The sequence below is a fragment of the Lagopus leucura genome, unplaced genomic scaffold (assembly GCF_019238085.1).
Source record: "Lagopus leucura isolate 7727_CA_CO unplaced genomic scaffold, USGS_WTPT01 Super-Scaffold_100014, whole genome shotgun sequence".
Taxonomy (NCBI): Eukaryota; Metazoa; Chordata; class Aves; order Galliformes; family Phasianidae; genus Lagopus; species Lagopus leucura.
Window position 1 is genome coordinate 16,193,203 of NW_024962268.1, and position 17,519 is coordinate 16,210,721.

At 33.2% G+C, this 17,519-nt stretch overlaps 1 protein-coding gene across 1 annotated transcript in view; it reads right to left on the minus strand.

The window, feature by feature from the left end:
* The window catches only part of SPEF2 (sperm flagellar 2), a 47,364-nt gene that overhangs the window by 6,513 nt on the left and 23,332 nt on the right, over window positions 1–17,519 (minus strand). The window contains 14 exon segments of the mRNA XM_042875361.1: window positions 235–464; window positions 1,764–1,902; window positions 2,870–2,992; window positions 3,782–3,941; window positions 4,748–4,934; window positions 5,761–5,921; window positions 8,219–8,356; window positions 8,881–9,019; window positions 9,111–9,238; window positions 11,283–11,422; window positions 12,503–12,660; window positions 14,040–14,148; window positions 15,891–16,147; window positions 16,946–17,049. Coding sequence (XP_042731295.1) covers window positions 235–464; window positions 1,764–1,902; window positions 2,870–2,992; window positions 3,782–3,941; window positions 4,748–4,934; window positions 5,761–5,921; window positions 8,219–8,356; window positions 8,881–9,019; window positions 9,111–9,238; window positions 11,283–11,422; window positions 12,503–12,660; window positions 14,040–14,148; window positions 15,891–16,147; window positions 16,946–17,049 — 2,173 coding nt within the window.

Consider the following 17,519-nt stretch of genomic DNA (forward strand, 5'->3'; position numbering starts at 1 on the left):
TCTTGAGAATATAAAAAGCCCATAACAAAGATACTAAAAGATTTCAAGTGGTCCGGTATGTCATATTTTACTATTCTATACAGGGGCTTTCCTTCTAAATATAGCACAATTGTTTATTGTGATATGATCTTTAACAATACAGGTGACTAATGTTTGTTACCCCTGGCAGTTACTTTAAATTTCAGTTGCACAACTAGCAGCTTTTCAGCAGTGAAAAATAAATTTTTATCTTACCTTTTGGTGCCACTTGCAGAAAATGTTTATGAAGTGTGGTAAGTTGTGAAATAGTTAAAGTACTACTTTCAGAAGTCTCTATTAGTGGAACTCGTGGTGGAGGAACAGGGTCAGGAATCAATTTTACATCACTGCTGATGAAGAAATCTCTTTCTTCTAAATTCATTTCATACTGGATTTTGCTGGAACTTTCAATATGGTGCCGTCCTACCTCAATCAGCTTTTCTACACTGCAAAAATATAAATGCAGAAAGAATTATTTTTCATAAAGGATACTAATAACAGATTCAATTTTTAGCATTTTTAACGTGCTCTGAAGCAATAATTACAAATCCCTTGTGCATTCAGTACTTAGCAAAATTGTTATCAAGTGTATTCTTCCTCTGGTTGCAAGTAGCTTTTAGCCTGATAAGAAATTTATGCTAATGGTAGCTACAGAAGAGACCAGATAGAAAAACATGAAAGGATGAAACTCTTTATTATTAAATTTTAGGGACAGTGCATACATGTTCCATTTGTAATCATCTTTTAGGCTATCTCAATGTCTTGCCCTCTGCACTGCCAATAAATAAATCCTGGATAGAGCACTTTCCAGGGTAGCATTCTGGTGGAGCATATGGACTCCTGTTTAAAATGTGATGGCATAGTCATACTGTCCAACACGTGCTGTCTTTGTGTATGTCTTTGGGTGTCACTGCTGTTGTCAGGAGAGCCAACAGAACAAGCTAGCACATATAGTTCAGACACTTTGAGAGACTGCCTGTTAGAGCTTTCACATTTCTACATTTCTGTTTCTTGTCTTGGGCCTACCTTGCAGTGTACCTTCTAGCACTGTCCAAAGTATGGTTTAAAAGTTAGTACAAGCCAAAAGCACCAAAAACATTTTCCTAAAGGCAAAGTGATACTTTTGAAAGGTATAATGGAGAATGAAATACTTCAATGATGTGGACATAGACAGATGGCCTAAGGGTCATATAGCAGCGCCAAGTATATTTTAAATACTAGGACAATAAAATAGTCAAGGTTAGGATTATTTTTTTCAATCAACCTTGAAATATTTTTGATAAAAGTTACACACAATGGTAATAACAGCAGGTAGAGATTTCCAGCATGTGTAATAGCACAGGGGGAAAAAAAAAAAGCACCAAAAATCAAAAAACAAAAAAACCCAACTCCCCACACAAAAAATCAACCCACAACCCAAAGTGACAGAACCCACTGAAATGGTGATACTGCTAAAAAGCAAAATATCCAGGTGTCTGCTGATGCTCAAAAATCTGCTAAATCCTTAGTCTGGAAAAACAGAAGGACTGGTAACATCTGACTATAATAACAGTCAGCAGAACCTGCTAATCATCCAAGAAACACGTCATTACTATTCAGCTATTTAATTTAAAATTAAATTCTAGCACATTAAATGAAATTATTATCTTCTACATACATTTTGCATATTATTTGTTTCTATATAAACATCTTTACTAGCCCTTAATTTAAAAATATATTTCTGTTCAAAACTGGATTTACATTACCTGGACATTTCTGCCAGGAACCTTGCTCCAAGCCACTTTTCCATACCTTTATAAGCTTCTTCTGCTTTCATTGTTAACTCTTCAACATATGCTAAAGCTTTTTCTTTTATAAGTTTTAGTCGAGTTTTTGTAGCTTTCTCTGTTAAAATATTATTATTATTATAAGTAATAATAATTTTTAATTACATTTTAAATTATTTTTTAAATAATTTTAAGCATCTGAAGTTTAACACAATAATCCATATATAGGCAGCAAAATTTTTCTTTAGGTTCTCAGAATTTTGAACTACTTTCAGAATCATCCTAGTTGCGCCATGTGTTCTACAAAAAGTGTGCATTTTTTAAGCATAAGAATTCACAAGGTAAAAAATATCTTGATAAAAATGAAGCAGAGCTTCAGGGGATGTTTAAGCATACATGACATAAAACAAAATGCTACATAGCAATCAGATCTAGAAGAATAATGATGTGAGTGTATCATGATACAGATACATTTTAAATAAAACATTTCTAATCATTATATTTGTTACTCATAATGAAAATATTTTCTTCATCTTTACCCTAGCTTCCAGCTGTTTAAAATCAAGCTCATTGTTTTCTTGATTGTTTGTTTGTTTCCTGAAGCTTCCTACACATGCCTATTTCACACTCTAATTCTCAGGTTGCATTAGAAAAGAGTTTGGTTAATGAGCACTAAGAAAATAATCTCTACCAAAATTATGCTAAGTACTCACATTACATTTTTTAAAACTTTGAGAATTTCAAAATTCAGAATGGGAAGAACTGAGAGTCTCTCACTGACACTAATACAGAAAATGAGTAAATGTTACAATGTCAAAAGGGAAAAGGATATCAAGCAGATGAAAAGACAGCTTGGGTAATGCACTGACAGAGACATGGAACAGGCACTGAAAGGCATTAAGAGCCTTAGAAAGGAAGAATAAGAGAAGAGTACCAGAATCTATATATTGTTATCAATCTTGAAAATTAGCAAATTCTGTGTTCAACTTTGTTTCAATTAGTGTATTTAGCATTCTATACTGTAGAAGCTTGACTATCACAATACCTAAATTAGGAAGAACGATCAACACCAAATAGAAACATACCCTCATGTTTCAGGGCAGCAAAGTATTCTTGCTGTATTTTAAGTGTCAGTTTTTGTTTCTTCAGTTCTTCAGAGGTTAAAGGAACTGGACTGCCTTCAGCTGCTGAGGCAGTAGAAGAAGGTCCTGCAAAAAAAATAGTCTCCCTCAAAATCTTTGGACTTTGGTGGTAAATTTGTGTCTGCACACAGGCACTCATAAGACATTTTTGAAATGTTACTTTCCATCTTACTTGATATGATCCTTCATGAGCATACAAATACAAGGTTACTGAGACTGCTTCTGTTAATGTAGCAGGAAGATTTCTTCACATATGATCTACATTTGCAAGATGTGCTAAGACTGCATAAAACCACTCCAACATATTCATTTGTTTTAAAAATTAAAAAATTTAATACAACTCTCTAAACTGTATTTCTGAATGGAACATCATTGCTGAATACAATTGTCTCTGTCAAAACAGATTGTTTAACCTTAAAATTTACCATTTTATAACAACTTGCGCATAAACAAGCTTACTCTGAGTGATAGGTGTTCCTTCTGGAGAAAATCTTGCTTTAACCTACATAGCTATGTATAGATACTATAAAGGTATTATTTTATTATGTTGCTTTGAAGGTTGCATGAAATTCCGCATGAAAGATTTCATATCAACTTTCGAAGTTCCATTTTGACCATTAATTCTTAAAAAATAGCAACAATATCACATATAACTAAAGAAACCCAACAGTCATTTAACAGCTTTTGCATTCCTTTATGACTATCAACTTTTCACACTTTTATATCACATTTAAAATTTCAAGGAAAAAATTAAATGCAAATTAAATGTCATGGGTTATCCCTTTTCATATGAGTATCATATCTATGTTTCAGTAATTTCAAGCAGTCCTATAACAAAGTCAGTATTTCAAATACCTTTCTTTTTAGTAGGTGATTTGGGGGATTTTTTGGTGTCTTTGGCATCCTTCCCAGTAGACCTGCTTGACATTGTCTGAGAAGACTTCAGATCTTCTTTCACTTGTAGCTGCTTTTCTCCTTCTTCCTTCACTTCTTTTGACTGTACTTCTGCTCTTACCTATATACCATATTCACACAATCAAATAAATGTTATCAATACTATGCAATTACTGTTTTAGATAGACTAAATTTACTGCAACTACTTGCTATGACAAACATATGTAATTAAGAGATATTTTAAGTAATATATTGATTATGTTATGATTATTTATCAAAAAATAAAATTATACTGAAAAAATTAAACACAATAACAGTAGGTCTAATTCTTGTAACCTCACTAACTTCACTGAAGGGAAAAGTGTGAAATATAAGAATCAGATGTGAAATCTAAGAATGTAAGCTATTATAAGAGTGCAAAAGTCTATGTGTTTTAAAATGACCAAAATGAAAAAAAAAACAACCTTGAAACCAACAATCTGAAAAGCAACATGTTGTATTAAATTATGTATAGAAGAGAATGTTAACACAGCTTTTGAAGTTGTGAAAGTTTTGAGTAAAAGTCGCATCCCATGATTTAACATGTCCTTTTCATATTTCTATTGAGGAATAAGGGAAAAGTTTATCATGGAAAAAGCAAATATATAGAACCAACATTCAAAGTATTTGATAGGGTGCAGAATGAAAATACAAAGGCACTGCAGATCTGATAATATACAGGTCTTAACACCTTTCATACAGAAATGCAAATATTTTCAATGGAAATATAGTAGATGACGTTAATTTGAGGCATAACCACTGCTAGTTGAAAACTCTTCTGTGATTCAGCATTAGATGTGAAACTAACATACACATTGTAATGCATGCTGAATGGAAGGCCTTTACTGTTTTATCCATAGGTATCTATTTAAATAAAACAGTCCCTACCATATCTGATACTGCTGTTACTGCTGTTTGCCATGTATCAGAAATAACATTTTCATCTTTCCCAAAAGCAACCAATACATTTTCAGAAGAATTCTCATCCTTAACACTCTTCAGTAGAGTTCCCTTGCTTTTTGATTTGGTAATATTTGTTTCTGGTGAAGGCAGGTTATAAGGAACTAGAGGAATTCTGAAAAATAAAATACAAGGCGTAAATCACTTTCCCCTTTCATAAAGAGGTAATTTGTTACAACATTAGAAAACATGTCAAGACAATGAGAATGCTATTTGCAAAATTTGCTGTAGTAACAGAAAAAGGATGGACTTATGACCAAAACAGGTAAAACATGTGGATGACAGGAAAGTTGGCTAGTTTAAAGACAGAAGATAAGGAGATAAATAGATGGATAAAACTAAGCCAAATGACTGCGTGATTTGATGATATATTCCAAATGAGCTAGAAGCATAACCTCATTACTTTCTAAACGAACTGTAAGTAATTACAAAAGGTTTTACTGTTGATGGAATTTTTGATATTCTGAAATTATTTAAGAGTATCCCTTACCTTTAATGTAGAATTACTGTTCCTAGGATGTTCTGATTTACATTTGTTGTTACTTGAGTAACTTAATTATGTTCATTTGTGCAAATTTAAAGCCTATTAATGTTCTAAAATAATACTAGCTTAGTTTTGTGATAACTATGCTGAAAGCCATCAGCAGTACTGAGGAAAGTAGGAAATATTCCTATAGCAAATTTCTTTCTAAGGCAGCTTTCAAAATGCTTTATAATTCAGAGATGTACTGGTGAAAATGATTAGGGTTAATCAGTCAAAATTTAAGAATAAATTAATCCTATAAGATGATACAAGATCAGTTATTTAACTATAATTACTATTTAAACAATCTTATTTCCCCATTCTTTGAAATATGCCCACATTTATTTCCACATATACCCACAAAGCCATGAGAGCATTATAATTGTTGATATTTGTACAATTAATAGTGTATTTCTACCTTCTTGATTCATTCTGATCTTCTTTCTGCTCTTTATCGACAATATCTAGCAATGGGAGTCTAGTAAAACCTTGTCTGTCTTCTGTTGGGATTTTTCCTTCCATTGCTCTGTAGTAGTCATGCAGAAGTCTCTTTGTATCTTGAAAACGATCCACTTCAACCTCAATAAGAAAAGACAGAAAGACTGAAATTCAGAACAAGTTCTATTACATTTTTAAATACATAGTGGCAAAAGCAATTACAAATAGTAAGAGTAATGGGGAAAACAATGAACAACTACATTTGTTTGAATTTTTATACTGTATTTAATGCACACTTTTACTCACATCAATGTCTACAAATTTAGTTTCTTAATTTTCACACAAGAATTTCCAACAGTAATAAAAATCTCATTAGAATAGGAAAAATATTTGTAATAAATAATGTTTAACACATTAAATTTAAATATATTTGGATTTATATTTATTTCTATACTAACAAGTATATACAAGTACAAAAATTTATAGAAATTGCTTCATTTGAAATAATCAAAATCCTTGTTAACATTAAAAAAAGAGTTAACTCATAGAAAGAGTTAAATGATGGAAAAAACAGTGTAAAAGGTCATACAGTTTATCCTCGTCAAAGAGATCAACAGGTTTTATGAGCTAAGTATCTTGAAGATCTTTTTCTGCAAATTCTCTCAGGAGAAATCAAGTAAGATTCAAAAAACATTTAACACCTGTCATGTTTTGATTTATTGATACAGACAAATGTTAGCTTCTAACTGCCAAAACAGTACAAAATATTCATGGGAAAATGCACAAAACCACATTCACAAAACAAAGAATAAAACCTTTGTGGTGTAAAGCAGCTCTTATCCATAAGCAAAGAAGAAAATATCTTCTATTACAGTGCACAGAGAAAGGTGGAGAGTAATCTGATTTAACCTTACTAAAGTTAAGACGTTCTTAAGTAGAATTTACACAAATCTATTGTTTATACAGTAACAGAACCACGTGGGGGATACATTTAACTTCCCACAAAAGGAGATCTCAAGACCAAGGAAGTCTATTTCTGACCGTTTCTCAAACAAAACCATAACATATAGTTTACATTTTTAGTTTTGCATTTTCGGTGTTAATTATTCATTTAATTATTTAATTTGGGGAACTATGGTGTACTGTGTTATGAAAATAAAAAAGTAGGGACCTTTTAGGGAGGGAAAACATAACTACTATGTATTTTTAACACATTAGTCATCTCAAATGGCTTTTCTGCCACTGTGATGTTATTTTACTTTCACTTATTTATTCATATGTTAAGATGAAGTTTTTAAATAGACAATCATATAAATTACAGGATAGTAAGGATAGTAAGGACAATTACAGGATAGTAAGAAAGTATTTTATATTTGGACTTTTTTTTTTTTTTTAACCCTATTGTTTTTGTCTTTATTTATGGCACTATTTAGGCTCTTTAAAAATAGAGTTAATAATTTCCATGCTATTGCAGATGAATATATCAGAAATTTTATTCAGATTACTCCAACACGCATCTGAGATAAAAAAGTGGTTCCCTTGATTGTTAAGCCAGAAGTGGTTAGGCCTGATTTTTCAACCAAATTAGCATAGCATGGCACGTATTTAAAACACTTTTTTCATTGCCTCCTTTGAAGTTGCCCAAACCTTCACAACAAGGTCACTCCATTTAGAGACAAGCTTGTCCATTCCACCCCTAAGTCTAATTTATGCAGTCACAGAAAAATAAATCTTACTTTACTTCAAGAACTGAAGTAATTCATGGTCTCGCTGAATGAGAGGAAAGGCGTAATGTGGGGAAGGAAAGATCTAACAAAGTGAAGATGATTTCATTAAAAACTTGTGAAAGATTTGAATGAATTTTCTCAAGGAAAACAAACATGATTTTCTCCAAAAAACTCCTTGCAACTTTTTTTTTAGACTGTAGGTAAAATTTCAAGTTACAACTGATAGAATTTTTTGATTTGCGAAATACAAGACAACCTTAACAGTAGGGAGGTCTACAACAGCAGTAAATTTTGTAATCCATAAAACGGATATGGTGTAAATATGATTATGGATGTATAAACAGTTCTAACATCTCTGTTACAAATCTCAAAACATTCACTGGACTGATAAAACTTGAAAAGCAGCAATACGCATCACAGATTGAAAATGCTTGACAGTGGACAACAGTAATTGTATTTTTCTTAAAGTTTTTTGCCTATTAAATGGTTAAACATGATGAATGCCATCTAATGCCATCCTGGTCTCTAGACTAAATATCTCTAGGCTTTCTAGGCAGAGTTAGAAGCAGCATGAACATTTGCTCATCTAATTCTTGATTCCTAACATATTCAGAGCCAAATGCGTGAAACTCCTCTGAGGCTTACTGTCTTTCAATTCCAATTCATTGTCTCCTTCAATTGCAAAATCCATAGTAGAGCTTTGTACCTTACCTGCATAAGTGAAAAAAAATGGTTTATTGCAATCCCCTTATGATCTCGCAACCAGCCATCATTCATGATATCAGTACGTTCCTGCTCTGCTTCTTCCCTTCTTTTATCACAGATATCCCAGAGAAGATCCCTTAAATCCTAAAAAAAAAATAAAATATGAGAAATAACTACGAAAAAACTGTAAATACATTTTTTTTTTTACTATTAGAAACTATATTTTTGCCTGTGCATGAGACACACACTCATTTATTGTAGGCGTTGTTTTTTCTAAATTGTTATAAATGTCAAAGCCTGGTCCAAGACTTCTATGATTACAGACAGATGACAGAAAACAGCTTTACAAATTAATCTGACAAAATAATCCAGAGGTCTATGATAAATACAGAGAACAGAGTTAGGCTTTTCCCAGGCAGAGAGCTATCAAAGCTAGACATAGAATTAGAACACAAATAGCTAAGCTCATAACAGCATCAGCGACCTTCCACTTAAATGGTTTGATAATAAATGCAAACATAAAGAGAAAGGGGATATGCAATACAAACATTTCTGAGAAATTAAGTCATAGTTTAAACATTATTCTATTTACAAGGCTCCATTCCATCTTTTGCTTTAACATGGATAGTGCTTCATAGGCCCTATTGTTTCTTCTTCAATTTACTTACAGTCAGTCTTTGGTGTAGTTCTGCTTTTGTTTCCTCATCTTCCCTCAGGTCATCAGAAACTGAATTAAAATCTGATTGCCACTGGGATACAAACTCCTGCTTATGATCTGGATGCTTTAAATAATCTTGGAATTTTTTTCTGTAAATTATGGCAAAAATAATGTTACAAAACAATGGCAGAGGAAAAATATAAAATATGGATATTGAAATACTAAGCTATTTCTACTCACCTAATATCTGCTAAATAATGTATCATGGAGTATTGTTCATCCCTTAGACATCTAAGTACAGTTTTGATGGTATTCACATACACATTTTCTACCATTTCCCAGTAAGGTACTAAAAAATCAGGTATCTCCTGTGAATATTTTAAAAAACATCAAAATCAATACATTCCTTGGCAACTCATTTAGATATATCATTAACAAGTAACAGATTATTTCATGATATCATACTACTGACTACTGACTTCTTTCATTTATTTTGTTTTGGAATCATCAACAACTTATTATAAACTTATCCAACAGAAAGTTACCCTGTGCATTTCTTTGAAAAAAAATGTGGCAGTATTCAAGATGAATAGGAAGTTCCCCAAAAACACTGCTAATACCGGTGTTTTTCGATACATTCATAAATTCAGGAAGTTGTTAGGCAGTACACGACTGTTTAAATTAGTAGAAATTAAGAGTGACTGTTGAGTGTTTCAAAAGCAACATTTTACTGACTGACTGTCAAAAAATGCCAAAGAAATGCATGACAAGTGGAAAGGGAACAAGATGAGTTGCAGACTTTAATCGCTCAGAAGGAGATTCACAGCATATGCCAGTTAACTGCAGTCATAAAGTCAAAACTGGAAAACATAAGGAACAGAATACAGAACAAAATACAAAACATCATTAAGAATCCTTCAAATCTGTATCTCAGTTACTGCATGCAGACCCATCTCCCCATCCAAAAGAATAAAGTTAAAAAATTAGTAAAACTAGAACAGACAGACCAAAATGCAAAAATCATGACTGAATATATTGAATCATTTCTGCATGAGTAGAGTTAACATTATGTCTTGATTTGAAAAGCATCATGGAGGCAAAATGAAGGAGTATGTGATAGATGCCTGTAACATCACAAACAATTTCACAGGGTGAATACAGAATTACTGTTCATTGAATCACACAATACAAGAACTTAGGGTCATCCAGTAAACCAAGTAAAATAGATTTAAAGCAAAGTGTTATTTCTTTTCTCTTCATAAAAAGCATAATTATACAGGCTACATGTCAACAGTTTATGGGTTGGTTTGGCCCCGTTCTGTGACTTGCAGGGAGAAGGGATTCACGAATCCACACTTCTGGAAAGGGAAATAGGGGACTCCAAATAATTAAAAACAATGGCAGCGATCTGAGGAGAAACAAACTAATTTTCTAAATATGGTATATCAGAATGTAAGATAACACATTATAACACAATATACTATGATATAAGTAGAATTGAAGCTAATAGATCAATTATAATGAGAGAGGGAGTCCAAAGGGTGGAAAGGTCTTGCTATAACACTGAGGTGAGATGCACAGTCAGGTCAAGCAGCAGGGAGGAGAGCTGAAAAAAAAAGGGAGGTCTTGTGACCTAGCCAGAGGTGATATCTCCTCTCTAAATGCAAGGTGTTCTGGGGTATGCAGTTCTTCTTCTCTTCCAGACAGGTGTCTGGAATTGGAGCATTAACTCTTTAACTCCCAGTGCCATGTGATATTATCATGTGGAACACTGATAACCAAAAATCATAAAACCACTAAATAATCACATAAAAACACTATACTGTGAAGACTATGAAGTAAATTGCTTCCAAAAAAAGAAAAAAGACAATCATGGAAAAAAATACCGTTGAGATTTACAGAATACAAAGATGTACCTATAAACTTATATCGGGAATCCCATACATTTCACTTTACTAGCAGATAAAAAGATGTCCTGGAGAGTGTTAGAGGAAAGTATCCTAGGAGAAATATCAGTGCACACTCTTGCCATTCTTACATTCTTTCTGCAGGACCAGTGTCCAGCCACCGCCAAAGGCAAGAACCTGAGTAGATGGGTCATGAGACCTGAGTAGATGGGTCATGACATGACTCCAGGAAGCTTGTTTTGGCCTTTGTGCACTGTTCTTCAACATCACTGTGAAGAATTTAGCAAAAGGCAATGATCAAAATTTTCAAGTGTGTTTCTTTCTTATATATTTTGGTATGAAAAAGTATTTGTACTTCTAGTACAAATACACAGCACTAGTGTACTTTTCACTGTAAAATATTTAAGAAAATAATGTGCTGAGAAAAAAAGTTTAGGTAGAATATGCACAAAACATAAAGGTAAGTATATACTTTGATATCTAAGACTTTTAACCCTGAAGGTACCTTGGGAAGTGGCTCATCTACATAAATCCATTCACCCGTTCCTGGCTTAATCAGTAGTGGTGTCACAGGAATAGGAGAAAGCAGATCTTGAGGTTTAACTGGCAAAGCCTTTTCTTCTGGTAATTTTTCTCGTACAGACCCTTGTGCATGAACATACAATTAGTACCTCCATAAGTATTTTAAGTATCAGTAAACAGAAATAGATATTTATGCTAATCTGACAAATTCAGACTAACATAAAGATTCAGAATCTCATCATCTGTGTATTTTTCATAAGAACATATGCTGATCAATTATGGGATGCCATAGTTTTTAGAAATCTGTTTCCAGTTAGATTGTATTTTGCAGGATTGCTACTTTTCCAAAATTGTCTCTGTGAGAGAAACAGTAACATAGTGAATTAGTATGATTATGCAAAGCATTCTTTACCTGGTAAAGCAAAGTCATTGATGTTGATACAATTCTTAGATTCATTAAAAGTATCATGATTTCAAGGACACTGCTTAATTAAGGAACAGTTGTAAGCATGGTTTCCATGTGAGATTGAGAAAGAATAATGTGGTGAAGGCCACATCAAGTCTTTCTTCTAATAACTCTGAAGAAAAGAGTTATTAAAAATCTAATCCTTGTTTACTGGATACTTCTTTTTCTTTGGAATTCATCTTTTTCCCTTCTTTTTAAATGATTCTGTTGTATAGAGTTGTATGTACATATGTTAATTGCATGGATTAAGAAGAAACATGCAATAAGATGCACCAAAAATGCAAATACGGCGCACTGAGTTATCCATGTTTTTACATTTCTGATAAATGAGTATATGTTTATAATGGCAAATTATCCTTCCTTTGTCATTGTGCTATCCCACACAGTGTTGATGCTAGCTGTAATATTTAAATCTGGAAGAAATTACTGAATTTAGTAATTCTTCAGTGAATTTAAATATATCCAACTGACAGTTTATTTTAAATATTTTGAAATCTTTTCTCAAATTATCTTTATAGCTATGTGAAATTGGTCCATATCCTGTGAAATGTAAAAAATACGACAGAAAATTTCAAAATTCCAGTGCAGTTATCAATAACTCATAAATCCCTGAAGCCTTGTAGGTATGGTGAAAATGCTAGTTTTTCCACATAGTTTTATATTTTAATGATTAGTGTTATCCATCAAAAACAGTCTTTTCTTAGTGAACTGTAAGAAGTAGAAAGGGAAAAACTTACTTTTATTCTGCTTTTTGTCAATTTCATCAATCAGAATTTCCTTTACAGTTTTGCACACAATACTTTCTTCTGTCTCTGCATTGACCTTCACTAGAGTGTTTTGATGGTCTGAAAACCAGTTCTCTAATTTTGGCCATGTGTCTAGGAAGCCTGAAATTCTGCAAAAGTCGTATTGATGTATACCTCTAAAATAGAACAACTGAAATAACTACAGGAAAATATTTTCCCATAAACAAAGGAAAGATCACAATATCTAACCTAAATACTAAATACTATACAATACTAAAGCAAATGTAGGCAGTACTTTTGAAGATATTTAAATTTTCAACGACATAAACCCCCTCAGAGTAAGAAAATAGCTCTTACTCTTTCATATCAGAAGTTAAGCCTATGTTTTCTTGCATCATGACTGAAATAATTATAACCAATAACATAATAGTCTAAACTAGTTAATATTATCAAATATTTAAAAGCAACTGTGTGCTCATGTGGCCAAGAAGGCCGATGGCATCCTGGCTTGTATCAGAAATGGAGTGGTGAGCAGGACTAGATCCTGCCCCTGTACTCGGCATTGGTGATGCCTCACCTCAAGTACTGTGTTCAGTTTTGGGAACCTCAGTACAGAAAAGACATTGAAGTGCTGGAGCAGGTCCAAAGAAGGACAACAAGGCTTGTGAAGGGCTTGAGAATATGTGTATGAGGAGAGACTGAAGGAACTGGGGGTGATTAGCCTGGGGAAAAGGAGGCTGAGGGGAGACCTTATTGCTCTCTTCCAATATCTGAAAGGTACTTACAGAGAGAGCAGGGTTGGTGTCTTGTCACTGGTGACAGGTGACAGGACAAGGGGAAATGGCCACAAGTTGCGCCAGGGGAGGTTTAGGTTGAATATCAGGAAAAACTTCTTTAAAGAAAGGGTTATTAAGCACTGGAATAGGCTCCCCAGGGAGGTGGTTGAGTCACCATCCCTGGATGTGTTTAAAAACTGTTTGGATGTGGTGCTCAGGGACATGATTTAGCAGAGGGTTGATAGTTAGAGTAGTATGGTTAGGTTGTGGTTGGACTCAATGATCTTTAAGGTGTTTTCCAGCCTGAATGATTTATGATTCTATGACTCTATGAATTAAAAGCTAAAGTTGCTGCTCTTGATTTTCCTCTACACGCAAAATTTAATAATAGCATTATAATTTTTTTTAATCTAATGATAGAATAAAATATAGAAAACCATGAGAGGTTCTCTGAAGTAAATACATATATACATACATATATACATATTTTATTTTTTGAATTCATACCCGGAAAAGAAATTTTCCTTGAAAAAATACCTTGGAAAAGCAAAACATAAGAATTCCTAATTTCTAAGATTATTTACATTGCACCAAAAATCTAAGCACCTCTTAGACTTCAGTCAGAGAAATTCTTAAGTAAGATCTTAACATAAGGCACTCATAGTGCAATCGTAGATCACATAAGAGCTTCAGATTAATTACATGCCTAATAATGTGGCTGAAGTAACTTTATTGTACTTAATATAACATACCTATGCAGCACCTGGTCCCTTGCTAAGTCAGTCATCTCTTCTATGATTTTAACATCTGAATTTTGACCGTTGTCCTCCTGTTCAGTTTGAGAGGACTTTGATTTATCTGCTGAGGAAAACAGCATAAATGAACATACGTTGAAAGGGTAGCTACTGGACCTAAATAAGATAACTACGTTAAAAGAAAGCTTCCAGATTTCCTCGATATTACACCTCTTCCCTTAAAAATTTAAAAGCTTCCTCAAAGAAAGGAAAGGACAGAAATAAATCAGAGAATTACTAAATAGAGCTGGGTAAGAATTTGGAGACTTCTGTTTGAATGCAAAGTCAATTATAACAATACATTTCCCAACTGATACTTTGCAGTCATAGAAAGCTGTAGTTGTAGAGATGTGATGGGTGGACAGTTTCAGGCATATATATTCTTACAGTTTGAAGGCATTTCTGTTTTTTTTCCAGTCTAACCTGAATCTTTCTTTTAGTAACTACTCGTTTCCAGAATGGATAGATTTACTACTGTATCTGAAGAAAAAGTATCCTTTATCTCAGAGACTTCTCAAGATTAAAAAAAAAAAAACTTTAATCTATTAGAAATAAACAAATTTTTATAGATTTCTGATGTGGTTTTTTTTGTTTGTTTCTATGACTTTTTCTATGACCATGGGACATCTTAAGAAACAATATCTTTTTTGGATTCCTGATACTATATCATGTAGCATCACATCTTAAAGATGTTTTGGCACAAAATGTCTTAAAATTAACATGAATATCAGTGCTAATACATACATCTTGATGGTATAGTTAGCAAAACCTCCAACAGTTTGCATCATTCTCATTTCTGCCAACATATAAAAGCAAAACAATGTTCAGCTCAAGCCATGTGCTATGTAAGTGCTGCAGTGAAAACAATGAAGAGTAACCCCCTTATAATCTAGACAATATGGTAAATATTTGTGAAAAGAACTTGTATTTTGCCAAGATGAGTGAGAGCAATGAAAAATAAGTAGTCCAGAAATAAAACAGCTTTCAAAAACCCTTTGTTGCTTTTGCCATTTTTGTCCAAAATCAACTATTTTTGGTTGTTCATTGACTAAGACAAGACAAAGGCAATAATCAATGGGGAATGAATGTTGGCATTTCTGAGCAAATTAAAAGTTAGCACATCCCTTTATTTACTCTTCCTAATGTCTCTTTCCAAATGTATCCACTGGAGAAAAACACTAATTAGACATGCTCATTTGGAATGAGTAATATTTCTGCAGCTGCTGTAAGTTACACTTTTCCCAACTGTTTCTTCATATGATAGTTAACATTAACCACTGCACTACCCTGGCTTCAGTGAAATTTCAGGACAAAAAAACCCACAAACACACATGAACTTGCACACTTATAATCCGCCTTTGATTGAAACAAACATAAGTATTCAGGATAACTTGGAAGCACTCAGGATGATATTTCAAAATGAATGGATGAGATTACATGAGGTAAAAAGAAATGGCAAAATAATGCTATTTTGTTTGAATTAGTATAATGTAAGGTTAAAATTGTTAAGTACAAATAAAACCTGAAATAATGCTTGCGATTAATGTGTTGCTTATATTCAGTCATACATCTTCAGACAAGTGAACAAAGGTAAAAGAGGTCTTACAAATAAGAGTAAAAAAAAAAATCTAACTTCATAATTATAAAAAAATACAAATATTAGTAGTTTAAATTAAAATACACAAATTGCTACCATATTGCAAAGTACTCACATTTCAGAAGTTTCCATATTTATAACAATTTTCATATTCCCCTTACATAAAAATGTGCTTGTCATTTGACTTCGTTTAAATGTAGATAGAAACTTACGCTTCAAGCTAGCCAATCGTTTCAATACTGTGGTGTCTGAAATATCCAGTAATACAGAAACATCAAATGCAGGTAAGGCAACAGGAGGCTCGTTAGGAGTTCTAGGATTTGTAACAAGTGAGAGCTTTCCACAGTTCACATATTTTGCTTCCGTTTCATCTGAATCAATCCCTGTACAGGCTTTTTCAAATAGCCTTGCCTGATTAATCGTCATTGGAAATCCATCCAGAATCCATCCCTTCTCTGGTGGTGTGTGGCTAAAAGTAAATGAAAAATGACATTTGCAGAGAAAAACTGATAGCATAAAATTAACACCTAAGGAAGAGCTTGTCCTAGTAGTTTATTCTGAATGACAGCATCATGATCAAAATAGCAAAACAATGAACTTTATGGCAGAAATTGCATGAAAAGGAGCTAAAAATGATAAACAGAACAATATTTGCTTCTTGATAGTTTTCAAAAACAATCTTTATAGAGCTGTACTGTGATCAGAGACATAATTTCATTGCTTTCAAAAAGTGCCAACTTCTGCACTGAAAAAACAAGTAGTAAAAACTGTTTTATAACATTAAAGTACAAATGGGAGTAAATATAACTTAAATGACATCCATGTGAGAATTTAAGAGCTAATTGCATATGAGCATATTTGAGATAATTTTCTGTAATGCAAGAAGAGAAAAAAACAAATAATTGTTGAAATATGAATGTTTGTATTATGTATCTCACATTAAATCTAGAGGAAAAAATACTAGCACATTCTGAATAGTTGAAAACTGATAAACAAAATATAGACATTACTTACATCTAATGACTATGTGATAGTTGTTTATTTTTTTACTTACTGCAATGGTGTACACTAATGCTTTTAAAATATAGGGCTGGATTCTATTTCTTTCAAATGAGCATTAAATCACTGATCAGTCCCACTTGCCCATAGCACACTCCAATTTTCCACTAATGTACTGACTAAAGAGAAATGGCTGAATCTAGTCCTAAAAAATTGATAATTACACTCTAAGTAATTAAGGGGGAGAAAAAGCTACATAATTTCATACTTAATGGCTTCCAATAGGATGTCAACTAGTAATTCATCAGGGATACTTTTTCCTTTCTTCAGCAATTTCTGTGATGCAGCGCCAAGCTGGGCACGTACAGATAGCTGTGGAGGAGTGCAAAGCAGTTAAAAGAACATGTAAGAACAAAAAGCTCAGGATGTTGACAACACTCACAGTTAAAATGAACATCATTATGTGATGGCTGCTCTGAAAGTAATGCTTCCTATTTTGTTGTGTTGGTCCATGACATCAGAAGCAGATAGTGGTGGTACGGCAATAGAATAGGAACCTTCTCACCAGCATTTCAATTACATTTTGTTTGCATGTGACAGATGGCAGCAGAGGGGCACACTGACAAAATGGTGCCTTGACATGGAAGGAAAGGCATGTGAAGCAAAGGTATGGAATTGAATCCTCCACGTGGAAAAAATTGGCACCCACTGACATTCATTGATGCTTGCTGAAAATTTATGGAGACCAAACAGTGTACACAAGCACAGCAAGGTAGTGGGTGGGTGTTTCAGCAGTGGCAAAAGTGTTAGTGTTTCACCATAACTGGTGCAGACTTTTCTGA